The sequence below is a fragment of the Varroa jacobsoni genome, unplaced genomic scaffold (genome assembly GCF_002532875.2).
Source record: "Varroa jacobsoni isolate VJ856 unplaced genomic scaffold, vjacob_1.0 scaffold_914, whole genome shotgun sequence".
In the NCBI taxonomy this organism is placed as follows: domain Eukaryota; kingdom Metazoa; phylum Arthropoda; class Arachnida; order Mesostigmata; family Varroidae; genus Varroa; species Varroa jacobsoni.
Genome location: NW_019213816.1, coordinates 290,054 through 306,824, shown reverse-complemented (window position 1 = coordinate 306,824; position 16,771 = coordinate 290,054). Strand labels below are relative to the sequence as shown.

Below are 16,771 nucleotides of genomic sequence, written 5' to 3'. Positions count from 1 at the left end.
AATCGCTCCGTTAATACCTCTTTATATACACATATATATATGTATGTATGTATGCATATAATTAACTGTGTATGTATTTGTTTACATAATGTAAGTCATAGAGTCACGAAACTGTACTGTATATCCAAAGCGAGTCACAGTGGTCACGAAAACTTTTATAGACAAGTAGCAAAAAAAGCTTCGGTGTAGGTGAGTGTGCATACATGTATGTGTGCAAAAGATACCACTACTACCTGCTGGCAGGGCAGGCTCTCTACGGTAAATGTCCATGCGTATGGATTGAAGGGCGTTACGCGCTGCTACACGGTTCCGTACGTTGTGTACCGCAAGAAACAGAACATAATCGTTAATAATATATACCTCTATCTATTTAGGGCCAGTGGCTATCGGTAGTTAAGACTTGCTTAGTAGATATCTGTGCATCATTCTCTTAGCTTGTTCGTCTTCTTCAACAATGGGTGTGTAAATCTCTAGTCCTGTACGCGGACGGTTATTATACGTGCTTATACGCTACTGTGTCTTCCTGTACATTACCACTTTTTTGTCTTTCAAGCTTTTTACATCGGTTTCTCAGTTGAAGAGCCAAAATGGTGAGGTTCTGTTACGCTCGAACACCAATAACAACAGCAGCAGTCCGTAGAATCATCTACCGGCCCGTCCCTTCTATCGGCATTCGTTTCTGTGGGGAGCATTTAAATGGGCGGGTGAGAGTCCCTCTCAGCGCAGCAAGAGTCGCAGGGGCGGTCGGGGGGGCGGGGGGGGGGGCGTCTCTAGTAGAACCTTCTTCTCGCACTTCTTCTTTTCTGCATTTTCTTCTTCTGAATAAATCCGCTGTTTCGTTCGCATGGTACAATCGACAAGAGGAAGTGGTTAGTTGTTTCGTTGTACTCAATCAAGTAAGGTTAAACACTGCGGGAACGTGCAGCAGCGTAAAGTCGAACAACCATTACCATCGCCACCTTGGGCGTGTGGATAGCAAGAATTCGGGAGCCATCTTCGGTAAAATATGAACCAATAACGAATGACTAAACGCGTGCTATAATACGCTGCTCATCCAGCAGCTGTAGAATCTCATACGGAAGGTGCTTCTGTAGCAGCCGCGACGATAGCTCAAGCGACAGCCGTTACCGTATGTCACTGAAAAAGATGCACCAACAAGTTTGAAGAATAATATTTTTCAAGACGATCGTAGTAACTATTGGAACCTGACGGGGCAATGAAAATAATAATGATTATCTTCGTGAGTCGTCATTTGCCCACAGGCATACGGAGGGGCGATACGCTGGCATCTGGGTATTGTGATGATATCGACTCCAACAGAATCGCCAAACTTCAGTGCGGCTACGTCCAATTACATAGGTTCTACTTGTTCGAAGTATTCTAGGCGGTTACATACATATTTAAATGAGCGAAATTGGCTAAAAAAAACAGTGTCCGCCAAGCAGAAGCGCTCGAAATAGGGCACAAGTGGACGCCAATACTTTTTAATCTTCAGAACAATCTCAGAAGAATTTTAGGTAAAAAAATCATTTTTGCATATAATTGTAAAGCCAAATAAGCACAGTTGAAAGTCTTGCAGTTGATATAAAACGTCAGTAAACTTCGAAGTAGAAATATTAATCGCCGTTCCACTTTTGCTTCCACATCAGTAAATTCAACATTCTACGGAAAAAAAAAATAGAGAACTTTATATCCTCGCTATGTTTGTATTATAGATGAACGTTTTCACCAAATACCGACTGATGGAGAATCAACAGCAGCTGATTATCGGTAGCGTTCGGTTGGCAGAAGCCCGGCCACTCCCAGATGCCCAGCCAAGCAGGCCAACAGCGCAAAGCAGGCTCTTAAATATAGCGAAAATCAGCAATCTCTAGATCACCGAAAGACACCGATAAGACTCAACGGCAGTTACAACAACAACAGCATCACTAAATACAGACATATATGTATAACCCTGAATTTTTGAAGCAGATCAGGAGGGTGATTAGATGTCTAGGCGGTAGCTGGGTACGGTGAGCGATCGGAACCACGCGAAACGGCCATATCAAATGTACTAAGCAATAAATATCGATCGCCTCTGGTTACCTGATAAAATAGACCAACACGGCCACTAAAACGCACGACGTAACGGCACAAAGTGCTACGGCCTTGTTTGTGCGGCTCCATACATTCGTGGGCAAGTAGAAAAGAGCGTTATTTCTGCTGCTGCTGCTGCTGCTGCTTCTGCCATTGCACAGAAGGGTGCTGTCTATCGACTCCCCTATTGAGGAGCGGCCTTCGGAGCCACCTCCCTATCTTAAAGCATCTATAGCCATAATGTTCATGTACTGACAGCTCGGTAACTCATCATCTTCGTCGTAGTCACCCGCTGTAGCAATCGCAGTCGAATGATTCTAGCAGTGCTTAGGAACATTGCTACGCAACGGTCGATGCACTATATATATATATATGCACACATTGTCCGGCTTCAGCTTAACCGCCATGGGGAACACCAGAAGTCGAAGAAAACGGACGCCACTGTGGCCATGCAGACCTACTTGAGCATGCAGGATACGTCGAGAGTATGAGTATATAGCCCTAGAGGGTTGCCACAGCAATCCTGCCAGCCAACAAACGAGCATAGGGGAGTAGACGTTATACCTTCTCAGACTTCGGGCTAGACGATCACGCTACCGCTTATCAGGCTATCGGACTTCTAGGCCATTGAAACGTTTGCCTTTTCTTTGCGTGTCCATTATAGAACTGAGTTCATAGGTTTCGCTAAAATGGTTGACGAATCTCATTCCATCGTGGTCACTGTGCGTGCCACCCACGGGACGAATTTCGCTTAGAAGGGCATTTCTTAGATTGCCAATAGTGTACAATAGGCCTATGTGATCCGCGCGTGATATTTCTTGCTTCAAGACTATTACCACTATAAAAAAGCCATGTCGTCTTCATGTTATCATGACTTATATTGTCGATCGTCTCTTATTCTGCCAATGAGCCACTCTAGGACTACAGCTGTATTTTGCGGCTATATTTCCTGCAAAATCGGTAACGTTCGTTGATTGTGGAATCTCTGTTTACTTATTGAACATGCGTCTCGGCCTGTCGACGGCCTTTGTTCCTAGTCGAACATATACGTTTTATAAGGTTTGCACTGAGGATTTCGTTAAGTGCTGTCCCTTATAGGACATCACTTCCTTTATTCTGCTAATCTTATTATGCTTTTAGGCGCTCGATTTGTTAAACAGCATTGTGCTTCTTCCGTCATACGCAAGCGAGATCCTTTCAAGGTACCGATAAGATAGTCGAATAGTGATAGAGATGACGTGAGCGGTTGGCAGCAGAGTCTATGTTCGAATAACTGTATTTATACAGTTTGACAATTCATGTTCAGGTTATCTTTCCAGTAAATCGGAGCATCAACAATAGTTCTACTGACCGCATTCGATCATTTTGTGAGTAGTCTTTGATCAGTTCTCTGTAAAATGCACAAAAAGTGCCGGAAATGCTATCCGCAGCTTGATTTCGTGCCGTTCTTCGAAGTGCGCACCCCGCCTGAAAAAATGCGGTCGCGTGACGATGTGAAGAGCGTTCTTTTGTACTGTAGGCTTGTATAGGTAACGTGTCCACTAGCTGTAGGCTGTTGACTGGTAATTGTATAGTACAATGGTTGCAGGTCGAGATGGAACAAGCCAATAGGTGTTAAGTATAAGGGAGTCGCCCGCGAGCAAAGTGAAGTGGTTATGGGGTGAGGGGATCAGACAGTAGACAGCAACTATTCAAGCTAGCAGGTCTTCTCCGTTTGGATGAACCCCTGAGCGACGAAGGTAGGGTTTCCCGTCTCTGGGGACATAGTTAGAATAGTTATTATCAAGCATAAAGAGTCCCTTACATAACGCTTCACACCGATGAAGAGACAATGTAGCAAGCGTTGGATATGATGCGTTGTGGAGTTAGTTCCATATGAGTTCGATGCCCTGCGTGTTGAGGTGCTTATGTTGCTTACAGCTACCCTAAGGGAATAGTGAGGTAGACTAAGTGTCCTGAGTCCCCTATGGAGCAAAGGATTTCTCGGCAAGCTAAAACAACCCATATCTGCTAAATCGTGTTGGTTTCACCGACACTAGACGTTCCTGCCCAAATTCTAGATATCAGAATCCCATCAGAAAACGATAGAATTGATAGTGACATCTCTAACAGACGCAGTAATCGAATCGCTATATCATATACGTGAGTAATTAGTTGTGAATATGTTTCTCGGAAACGAGCAAATTTTTCGTGACCTCTTATAGATACAATACCAGGTTGTATGTTTCTAAGAAATGTTTGTTGTTCTAAGCACACAGACATACACACACACACATATATTTCTTTTGCTGTGTCTGCTTGCTAGAGACAAGATGGCTTCATAGACACGTGATCTGCCGTTTACCGTTCCGTATTTATGTCATACATTTGAAGGAGTTTGTTTCCTCTATTCTGTGACGTGAAGCACTTTGGCGGAGGTTGAAGGAGAAACTCGGAACGAGGGAGCGGGGGGTAGGAGAAAGTAAAGCATCTTAACAACAAACAGTTGCAAGTCAAACACGAAGAGGTGATGGCCCGCAAAGCTTTACGGAGCGCAGTCAGCTCGCTTCCCTTCACAGCCGCTGGGTCTGCTATTGGCGTGGAGGCCAAGGGCTTAAAACTTGTTACCAGCAACAGCAGGGGGTGGACTGAAGAAACGCGAAGCAGTCCCGAGGGAAGCGCCACCAAAACTCAAATTGTTTGCCTAGGATTCCCTTCTTTGACCTCTTCAGGCTGCACACCTTTGGCCTCATCAGTTTGTCGTATAGAACACAACACAACGGACTGACAACGCGTAAGAATTGCGGCCGCTCACAAACCCAGTAAATCTTTCAACCTAAACACCCACCTAGGCGTACCCGTTCCGTGGCATGAAAAAATAAGCAGGTGCTTAGATTTCAAACGTCCTGCTAAGACGTTTCCCGAGTTAGTTTGAAAAGTGGTTCACTGAAAGTTGACAATCTTCACAGATCTACAAATCGATTCAGTGTATCGGGCCAGTATTAACTCATCTGAAAAGAAGGAGCTCAATGAAGTCGCTAGTAGTCCAAGTAATTGAGTCATCTAAATACGATGACAGATCCGGAGACGTCTCCTTGTGCAATCAGACGTCATTCGGACAAAAAACAAAAAAGCATTAAATATTAAATAAACCATGTATATTATGCAAGTTATTATCAAAGTATTACCTTCGTTGAATCTCCTTTGCCATTTTCTAGTTGATCATTTGCACAGAAATGTATGAAGACATATATTAAAAGTGATAGAGCCCCATGTGGCCACGTCATACAGTGATGCTTACGTTGAACTATGTTATGCTTAACGCATATTAATTTGTTTGCGTTATCTTAGAGTGAGAACCTATCGCTGAAAGATGCCTAGCGCCTCTTTGTTAGTACGGGTCAGGGGCATTTTGCAGGCCAAATACCGTCTGGATGCAATTGAGAAAAATGATTTGACGCAATCATTCTCTATGGAGTAGAAAAAAAGTAATATAATTACTTTCTGCAACAAAACACCAGACGGGCTCTTAGTAGCGGCAACCGTAGAAACACTGATGGTCCCCTAAATAACAAGGTAAAAGCAGCTTCTTCTAGCTGAATCCCTCGACGGCCCAATGCTTACGAAGCCCTTGTGCATCTACAGCGGGCTACTGAGACCTCCACATCATCGACGACGACGATGACGATAACAACGACTAGAGATTTAACCACCATTGTGCAGTGCATTACAGAGCAGATAAGCAGAAATAGAGCTAGCACAAGCTAGCTACCCAGGTGGATCTACAAAAGAACTCACAGCTATTATTGTTATTACCATCGCCCTTCCCATCAACAACAATGACCACAACAACTACGACAACGACGATGTTAACTTTATTTAGCTATCAGTAGCTGTTGGTAGATCGGATTGGAAGCGTTGGAAAAACCTGAGGAAAGAGCAGTGAGCGGGTGTTGATAGGACATGGCTCGGTGGCCTGGTTCGGGGGTCGTCGAAGCAGTAACGAGTGAAGGCGAGGGTAGAAGGCACCGACAGAGCGAAAGAAAGCTTCTGCTCTCAGTTCTGTACGGCGATACAAGGCACCGAAGTGACGAACCCTCGCTTCTGGGTGCCAATGTGCTTCCACTATTGCCGCTCATGCCTCCAGTGTCGCTGGTAAAAGGAAATCGCCATGGACGAAGAAGAGTTGGTGAGCCTCTTTATCTATGGCCAGCCCTTGAACGAGTGAGAAGAAGAAAGACCGGTGCAGCGGCTGCTTGCGCTCGGAGTCGTACACCGACACACACTACAAGGTTACAGGATACGTCCTATTTAAACATCTTCGTACAGAGACATCTCCGGCCACGTACCCGATGCGGCAGCAGTTGTGTCTTTTTAAACGTATGTGTGTACGTACCATTGTATGTTTTCTCTTTCTTTCTCTCGTTTCCCATTGTGGGAGGCAGCGGCGAAAAGCGGGACGACCCGTCTTTGTGGCAGAATGAGGTGGTCTTCTGCCTGTCTTCGGCTGCTTGGCTGGCTGACTGGTTGAATGAATGAATGAATGAATGAATGAACGCATCCCGTTCCCCCGATCGCCGCCGCCTTTCCTGCCACTTCTCTGGCTGCCATGCGATCGCTTTCGCACAAAAGCCGCCCCCTTTTTTGGCCTTTTTCTCCTAGTCCGTGTCCGCTGCGTCGCCGAGTCCGTTGTTCGTCTTCTCTGTTCATCCTTTCTTTCTCCTTTCGATTCACCGTTGTTCGGTTCGACTTCGACTGAACAGTAACGCGGTAGAGGACCAGTGGGCGGAAGACCTGCGGGCGTAGGGAAAAGCAGTGCAGAGCAACGCAGCCCATCCGGTAGAAGCTTCTCGACCTCAGGGACTTGCACTGTTGTCATCCGCCCACCCAGTGTAGACTAAGTCCATACACTGTACAACCTGCCTGGGATAGAACTACCGCTTCCGACCAGGCACCAGCCAAATGAGGCTTTTGCTTAATAGTAGAGGCAAGCTCTGGCTGTTAGCTGTTTGGTGGAGGTTAACTTGAACGACGCTCGATGGCTGGCAGCGAAACGGGTAGCAGCGACCTGAGCGACTTCCGATGGCAAGACATCCGGTTTCGCTTAATTAGACGAGACGGAGAAAATCGAAGAGCAAAAGGGCGAGCAGGAGACGATTCGGCACTATGCAACAGCAAGGTGGACAAAGTGAGTCAGCAGGTGAGCTTCTCTTCTGTGTAGACCACCAAGTGCTGCAGAACTCGGAACTCTCCACTGCCTTGATCGTAGAGCTTCCATAGAACAGTTGACCATTTGACGTCGACTACTCCGCCCTCCCCCTATCACAACACGCGCGTCGTGAAACATCCAGGGATTTCGTTACACGCAGGTGACGGAAATGGATGCTAATACTAACGGTTTGGTGCTCTAGATAGGCGACAGACCAGAAGAAGGGGTGAGAGGCGGTGGTCGCGGAGGTGGCGGTGGGCAAGGGCGGCGGAGGCGGATCAAGATAACAAGCCAGAGAGAAAGCAAGAGAATGAAGGCGAAGGTACATCCACCTCAAACAGTATGATAGTGGGTAAACAGTTGCAGGATGATTCAGCTATCGGATCCAGATCTACCGCCACGGACGGTAGTGCTGTCCTCGATGATGTAGGGTAACGCCAATGCCCTGTTCCGTGTAAGTATGTCTTTTTGTCTATCTGTAGCTTGGCTAAAAGGGAAAACCGGTAAAGCTCCGTCTGAGCCGGGAAAGCAAGTAGGACCACATCCCATCGCTATCATCCGCCAGCTTCGGGCCATCTCGCATTGTGAGATAGCAGCATTGGATAAGGGCCTGATGAATGGCTTCTTGCCTCACGAGCCCTTCGCAGTGAAAGGAGCAGCCTCGTTTGTGCGGAAGGCAGGAGATCACCAAGGCACCGAGGAGCCAACGATAGACCGACAGACGAGCGCGAACAAACGAACGAGTCCACTTTTCTTCTAAGAAAACCATCAGCATCATTACCATCAGCCCTTTCCTACTCAGTAACAACACTATTACCAGTACTACAACTCCTGCCGGCGGCACTGGCACTGCTGCGACCCTAGGTAGCTATTACTATTGCTATTTCTATCGCCATTGCGCACTTCTGCTGCTTCTGCGCCATCTTCTGCACGCTCCGGTGCCCGGCGCAGTGGCTAATGCTTGCACACAAGCCGACGACGATGTTGCCAACGATGAGGACAAGAATTGACTTCCGTTTCCTGTTTGGCCATTATGGACCTCAAGCGGATAGTAGCGGCCTGCACTGACCTGCTGGAGTCGAAAGAAGAAGAGGAAGGAGATAGGCTTGGACAGGACTACGTAGAAGAACGTCCCTTCGGCTGAGCAGCGACGGCGCTGTGAAACTGTGCAAGAGAAAAGCATGAAAGTATTGCCGACTACCCATCTGTGTTGTTCCCATGTATCCTCCCGTCCGTGTGTCTTTGCGTGTATGTGGTTGTATCTGTGATGTGGAGGGACTCTGACGAAGCTAAACGAGGAGAGCAGAGGACTTGAGATGAGGTTCACGAAAAGAGTAGACGGGGATAAACTACCCAGAAAGGAGAAGCACAAAGACGAGGAACGTAAAGCATCGAGATAAGAAACCCACTTTTTTACGAGAAATCGGGCCTGTCTGGGCTTACCTAGCAGCTGGTCGGCAGCAGCCGCCGACTCATCTGCGGTGCAAGTAGTTCTACGCATAGCCGTACCACTATCCGACTAGTCAACAAGCGGTCACGAAGACGCCAATAACGATTGACTTCTTGCTCCGCTAACAACAGCTATCTTTAAACGGCAGTGGTTACATTTTGTCCATTGTGCTACTAATTTTGACTACTTTGTGTCCTTGCCAACCCTCGCTGACTGATTAGCTTAAAGCGGTCTAATACCCCTTACCCGTGCACGTTCTCTCTTTTTGTCAGCACTTCCATATGTGTAAAGATAAACAGTTACTTCAAGTGGAGTCATAGTTTACCATATGCACAGGGATATCGATGGTCGCACTGTTAAACAACGTTACCCATTGTTTCATCTTATAGTTTCCGCGTATCGACGCGATCGTAATAGATTACATACATCACTGTGGTCAGTATCGTACTCAGGATAAAACACTACGTCTATGCCGAGTACACAGCCACATCAAGAAGACAAGCCAAGACACAACTTAGTAAACGTTCCATTGAAATTGTACAAACAGCAGCGCCGCTACGAAGTTTTTTCCTTAGCGGCTTCGTGTCTCGTCAGCTAATTAAAGCAGACAAGTCTGTAAAAGGAACAAGTTACTAATGTGATACCAATGAGAGTAGGACACAAACTATCCAGCAACGACAGTGGGAGAATATTATGTCCTAGTAGCTATTAAAGTATGATATAATTACTACGTGAGCTGTAGGCAATGAATGCCAATTGTCGTTGAGCCATATAACTAGATGAAACAAAAAAAGGAAAGGGTAGAGATACACACAAAATTTTGAAAAGAACAATTAATAACAAAATGTTATCTTTTAATTCTCAAGCGCATACGGCCCTTTCTATGTAAAAACTATATATTCCTCGACATTTCTCGAGAAATGTGAAAATTGTAAACTTACTGCAGTCTCATTGGATCATACACGTTTTCTTACAGCTTTTGTTCAAATCAACAGATACTAAGTTATGGGTTTTATTGAGCGTACAATAACTGGGAAACGTTCGAAGTTCGTGCAAAGAAAAGCTGCAGTTATGCCATTGTGAATTTAAGTTATGGATTAAATTAAGTACTACAAACTAACGTTGTTAATATTCCTGCCGTATCAATTAGTACAGTTCTGAGCTTAAACCCAAATGGTGATAATAAAGAGCGCTATATTACTCTAGCGAGCTAGTTTCGTGCGTTTCATTGTAAAGGTGACTCGATCCCTCCTTTAATACGCAGCCAAACTATTCCTAGGCGCTAATATGTGGAAGTGAAATACCTACCTAAAAAGTTTCCTTCGCAAATGTATGAGACTACTTGTCACGGATTTTCATTTCACAAGTTCTATAAACCTGTTTATAACTTATAAATTAGGTATTATACTCTACAGTGAATTAGCATGAACGGGGCGACAGCTGTCGGTGCAACGAGCGTTGCGGTTGATATCACGCTGGCCATCGCTTAATTGTGACCTCGATTCTCCTATATTCACAGTCGTTTTTTATATCGTATTATTATTACTATTGTCTAGTTAGCCTCTATATAGGTCTAACAAAGGTGTAAATACACAAAAAAAAATAGTGCACCTTTCCAATTAAAATTTCTACTAAGAATAAAACATTTTACAGCAAAACACAGGGTATCAGTTGCTATAGGTAGAAGACCAGGGGAATGTGTCTGGTTTCAGTGGGGCCACATTTAGTAGCTGGTAGTTCGTCCACCACACAGTTCTAGTGTCCGTCGGCCTGTACAGTCAAATATCGCTTTCACTGTAGATCCCCTGCGGGTCCCTCTTTCAAAAATAAGGGGAACCTGTCTCCTATAAACCTGTAGTCGTAGTCCATCTGGACGTTCCTCCCCGACCTCTCTATTCTCAAAAGAGGGTGGACCAACCGCAAGAAATGGAGCGAACCACCTGCTGCTATTGCAGCTTCCAGTTGCCTACATATGAAGCCATTACCGCCGGCACCATCGACGCCTACTGACGACGCCTAATAGTTGGTGACTATAGGCGCTCTTGTCTCCATTGACTCAAACGGATCCATTGCTTTGAAGCGTCGGCCTGCACAAAGTGGCACTGCTGGCCATGGTGCCTGTGCTGGTTGCTCGTTCAGTGGACTTCAGCTCGATTGCATCTTCACAAAGAACCCCCTGAAAGCCATCGACACCACCACGAACCGAGGCAGCTTGGTCTTCGGCCCAACCCCCTGCATCACCATCCTCGAACTTACCATCACTCCATCTCGCTCATCTCGTTGGCGCTCATTCAATCAAGTAGTAAGTGATTCGCCATCCTGAATCTTCAATACAGACTACTGAAGGCTACTTCAGCTTTTACCACTCCTTCAACATCAGTAGCGGCGAAGGCAGCACGAGACAGGGGAAGTGCACTCACTCCACGCCCATCTCAGGCACGCCATCACAAAGAGCTTCTTGGCCTTTTTCATGCACTATTGCTTCTTCACTGCAATTGTGGAACGGCAGAGGGGGCAGAGAATATTTCTGCCAGAACTCATATAGAGGAATGACGATAGTTGAGACAACTGACCGTGGCTTTTAGCCCGAGCGCATGCTATGTACCCACCAAGGTCTAAGCGACTTAGCTACCTGAACGACACTTTCTCGCAGGTACCTGCACAGCATTATTTCCTACCTAGTTCTATTTAGTTCAGATACATAACGGTCCCCTATAAACGTGTTCGAAAGCAAAGTTGAAGGTATTAAAGGTTGTACCGCATAGATATATGACGAAACAGCTGTAAAACCTAGAAGTATTGTTAAAGTTTATCATCAATATTTCATATGAGGAAACAGTGTTAGAGTCGTTTAATCTGTCCACAAAATGTGCTAACAACTACATATTCGCCCTATGAGCTCTAAGGACCCTCCTATGTTATCAGCGTCAAGAAAAATACTTTGTTCATACGACAGGATCGCTTTTAACGGCATTAGTCTCATGAATATGCATGGACGGGTAGTAAGACCATGATAACGGTAACTCTTTTACGTCATGTACTGCCGGATACATTGTTTATCTGACGTTCGATGGCATCGTCGATGGATAAGGCACTCAGTGGGTGCGTGCGTGATGATTCGTACTATGATCGTGCAATAATACAGGATTTCTACGAGGCGATTCCTAAAAAGGGGATCCAGCAGGTCCTAAAAAGTTGAGTTTTTGTTTGATTCAATTATTGTCAGTGTGCCATTATTCTAAGATAATAATTTCAAAGGTGATGCATATCCATGATGAAAGTTACTTGGCAAATGGCGTCACTTACGTTTTTGCTATTATAGCTTTCCCATTTGACTGTTTAGTTCACTAAGTTGTGCGTATTGTTTTTATGCAGGTCCTGAGGCGTTTACGCGCGCGCGCCGATATGAATCGTATGAAAAAGACAATGGATTCGCACAACCCATTGCGCGATGTAGGCAGGATCAATTTGCTGCCGCCGCAATCGCGGCACCGAAGGAGTCCTGGTTTACTTTCAAACTCAACCTGCTTTGCAAAAAGAAATCGTACGTAGAGTTTTTTTTCCTTCCGGTGTCGTAAAGGATTTCCTTTCTTACCGGTTAATCTGACTAGTCGGAAGCTTCGTGAATAGCGTCGTCAATTTGTTGGCAGGTAGAGCACGCATTGTGTGCATACTTTAAGACAATTATTGACCAGCCATTTGCCTTGTGAGAATAGCAAGAAGCGTCCCGAGTGTAGCAATGGAGGAATGCCATTTCCGAATCGACGAAGCTCATGTCCACCAGTGAGGCTTCTCTGCACCCCATCTGCCTGTATCGCCCTGTACTTCCATCGGTCTCAAATCTCAGCGACACCTCATCGGGTTCCCCAGCAGTGTTTCTCTGCAACCTGCAATGCCTGGTCATAGCCAAATTCGCTAGGGAGTCTTCACAACCATTCGCGAACCGCCACCGCTATTCTCAAATCTCATAGGCAGGGGGCGGGGGTGGGGTGTTGGTGGTGGTTCTGCGCAGGTGCGGTTGCCTCCGGTTGTCGGTGCACGAAACAACGATGGGATGAGAGTGAAAATAAAAACTGAAAAACCTCTCGAGGTTTACCCTAACAGAAGGGTTAGGCAAACCTCTAGCGGCACATCAGAACGAGCATACACACACAGATACGCACATCGCGAAGAGACGCCGAACGCTGGCTGCTGTTGACGACATGGAGCGGGAAACGAAACCCTAGGCCATTGACGAGCGACGAGGATGGTTTGGATATGGAGGCTCAGAGGGCTAAAAAGGCTGCACAGAGTGAATGGACACGGGCTTGGGAAACGTAGTTGGAGGGGGTAAGCAAGAAAGTGGAGCAGAGTGGCCAGGGGATGAGTAAGGGGAGTGTGGGCTTTCTTTCGTATGGGCGACGCGCATCACGAGGTGGCAATAATGCGTCATCTGATCCCGTTTTATCCCCATCCCCCGGCCGTTTTTCATACAATCACGACTACTACTACCACCATCTCCATTGCGATCCCCACATTGCCATGGCAGCTGCCGCCAACTGGAGGGTTCGTCTTCAGCCAGGACATTCTCGATCACCACTACAAAGAAGACGACGACAACCCATAAATAAAAAGAACCACCGTTAACCCACTGTTGCTGTGGATTGTACGAATTACTTTAGAAAACCGAGAGCGGGGTTCAATACAAAACAAAAGGAGCCACATAGTTCTAGGCGATATGGATCAAGGACAATTGACTAAATCGACTAATTTTCATTCGTGATCCCACCACGCGAATAGAAAAGTACCTGATCAAGAAAAAATCATTCGGATAGCTAAGAAACCGTTGAAAGCAACAGACAAATACTGTCATATTGAATCAAAGTGCTCATTCTGTCATTGTATATATACAATGTTATGAGCATGCGCGTTCGAAGCATCCTTTTGTTTAACACAACTTATCGTACGTAGCTCGAGTGAACGAAGAGAACGTTCAGATAGCATAGTTCGTACGTACAAGTCGCTGCTGTAACGGCGCTTTGTTTGTCGTCGGAACCGAACGGCAGCAGAAAGAGGCGCCGAGCGGCCCACTCGGTGCAGTTCTGGCCCCTGGCCGATCTCGACAAAGACTGGGATGGAAGATACGGAAGCTCTGCGCCAGAGAAGTGGCTTAAGTGGTAGCCTTCGTCGGAGGCGGAAGTTGACGACGATGACATTATGGCAATGCAATGCCGGCCGGTCGGTTGTTTCTTGTATACGATGGATATAATAATGATATTGGATCTAGCAGCGTTCGACAGCCGAGCAAAGAACAAAGAGGACGTGTAATATAGCCGCTGTTGCTGCAGGTAAAGACGCGAGCGTCTTCCGGCGTCTGTTCTAGTGGCAGCAAAGCGACCGCTGCACTGAGCTGAAAGGTACATGTCTGATATACTCGTAGGCCGTAGGGGTTGTCGCCAATCCTTCACCCTAGCCAGCAAGCGATTTGAGGATGATTGCACCAGAACTAAACGACGACAATATTAGATAGGTAGACGGCAGAGGCAACGCGATCGACTCAAACAAACACTCTGACAATATACGCTGAAGTGGCCTGACGGTCAGGCGATACGGCCTCTTGATCGCCACATCAAGCGCGGCACAACTAACGAACATATGGATCAAGGAGTAGATCTGCTACAGCATGTACACAAACGCAGCTCTCTAGTAATGGCCAAATTACCAAACAGATAATAGCAATTAATTAAGATATACTACATATGTTAAGCGTGTACCGTCTGCTTTGTTTCATTGTCGGAGACGCTTCCCAATTTACGAGAAGGCGACGTTTTTGATCAAGCGCGGTTCGGTACATTATTTAATATGTGCGTATACCTGTTCCTAATTCATTACCGTATCGGTGGAATAACATTTGATCTCTCCAAGCGATATTGCTCTTTAGAGGGCTAGAAATAATGCCGTTCATTTTGGTAACGTCGCCGTAATGCCGTAGATAGTTAAATCAGCAAAGAGACAATTAGCGAGGCGAAGTGGGGAATTTGCAAGAAATACTAATATCCATGATTAAATAGATAGCGCTAATTTTTCTTTTCTCTCCGTTTTTAGCCGTAATTGCAAGTTTGAACGTATCTGTACTTACTTTGAGCCTTACTGTAGCAATATGGCTGTGAAGGAGCAATGGCAAAAGCGGTACGAGCCGCGTGGGTAGTGGCACAACAATCATTTTTCTCGCTGGCAGTCGGCGATTGGGCTTTAAAAATGACATCAATAGACCTCAGGGCGGCCATATGTGAACGTTGCCAAGACAAGCGACACATCAGGTAGTAGCATTAGTTTTTTCGTGAGAATAAAACCCAGCAACTCGAATGGGTTTCGTGTTAAGCACTATCCATAGGCAGAAAGGACCCGTAGCCATTGCAACGTCTCGGTACGGCTTAGTCCACCTGCTACGCGCTATCAATTAGGCTCTGGCACGCCTAAACGTCTCTTTGTCTAAATGTTGATATATCTGCTAAATTTCGTATTACAGCTCACCCTCAGCTAATAGCATCATAGATAAGCTTATGCCAGGGAGCGTTATCCTTGGACCCACATACCACGTGTCTCCTGATAGGCGCAGTATTCTAACAGGTGCAGCTTGTTCCAGCAAGAGACGCTACATTTCCCCTTAGAAGATCTCGATAACCTAATCTTGCTGTTCCTTTTTAAGTATCTAGTTGACGTTCCTGTTGCCGTCATCGTCACGTGACCGTATCGTTTAGCTAGCGATTCACTGTAGTAATCGGTTACTGGATCACCACCTTTTACGTTTTCATCATCGTTGGTTCGTCTTCGACCGACGGCTCGATGGTTGACTACCGTATCGCTGTCCTTATCTCACGAGATTATCGGCAACGAGTGGCTATCGGCGTCATCGCAGACATCGGTAACAAAGGCGCGTCAAGCCAATGAGGACAAGAAGCGCCCGTATCCTAATAATAACATCATCGATCGAACAACTACGTCAACAGTAAACAACTGCCATAGTAATAGCGAATTCGGTCGTATCGAAATGTGATAATCTCTGCCGTGTTAAACGACGATTGTGGCTGATCTCATTAGGATGACCTAGGAAGACCATTAGGAAAACTACTGTACTGCCACCGAGCGGCGAAATTTCAGCTTTGACCTAGCCTCAATCCTTCCTATCTCTAAGCAGTCATTTAGGCAAATAACAGCTTGAAGTAGAGAAATTGCTTCGGAGGAGCATACAATGGTACGTGCGATATCGTGCAGCATTCATCAACCAACAGCAGATATCCGACGCGAAGATAGCCGCGTCTAGTAAAAGCTAAGCATCAATCATATTTGGTTGTAGATACAAATGGCACATGCTTATCCTATAACGAGTTGAAACAAGTAGAACTTTCTGCGTCTGAACGATCCCATATATTAAGAGTTCACTGCGTTTTATAATCGCGTTCTTTAAACGTAATCGTATGTGTGCGGAGAATAATGTTGTAGGCGATAGCCGCGCGGCCGTCCTAGCCGACTTTGGCAGACAACCAATGTTAATATCGCCGTCCGATCGCCTCAGCGACTACTGCAGGAACACACATCTGATCCAGGACATCAGCACCACCACCATCATCATCACCCCAGAGAAGAATGACAGCCAAAGGAATTCGTAAAAGACGGGCGGACCATCAATCCTCTCGATTCAGAGCAGGGAACATTTCGAACATCACCTCTCGTAAGAGACAGGGAGAACGAGAAAGCAAATGTAGACAAAATTTGTCGGTGCTCCCATTCGGGATTGTTCTTCTAATTGGCTAGTGTTTGGCAGCGTACCGGCCACCCCCTGATCGTTTCTTAGACGCCTGAACGCTGCTGCCAGGCTTAGATGGCGGTGTAGCATCTCGAGCTCATAGTCGTTCCGTCACCGATTTACATCATTTTCATAAAATCCCAATAAAACACCGCGACGACTTACAAATGATGCCACCTTTCGAAATGGTATCGCTGGTGTTCATCGGTCGAGCCAGTCATAGCGCCATAGCTGACATCGGCTAGTCGACAAATAGCCGGTGATTTCTCAG

General features: G+C 46.1%; 1 protein-coding gene across 2 annotated transcripts in view; it reads right to left on the bottom strand.

Annotated features, from left to right (window-relative positions):
* The window catches only part of LOC111264928 (uncharacterized), a 154,036-nt gene that overhangs the window by 39,403 nt on the left and 97,862 nt on the right, over positions 1–16,771 (bottom strand). Inside the window, exon 1 of one of the 2 annotated variants that reach the window (XM_086970255.1) lies at positions 14,833–15,140. The exons of the other annotated variant lie outside the window; for it this stretch is intronic. Within the exon in view, the coding sequence (XP_086826381.1) occupies positions 14,833–15,010 (178 nt within the window). The 5' untranslated portion in view covers positions 15,011–15,140. Of the gene's footprint in view, positions 1–14,832; positions 15,141–16,771 lie in introns of those variants that run through there. 2 annotated transcript variants of the gene reach the window in all.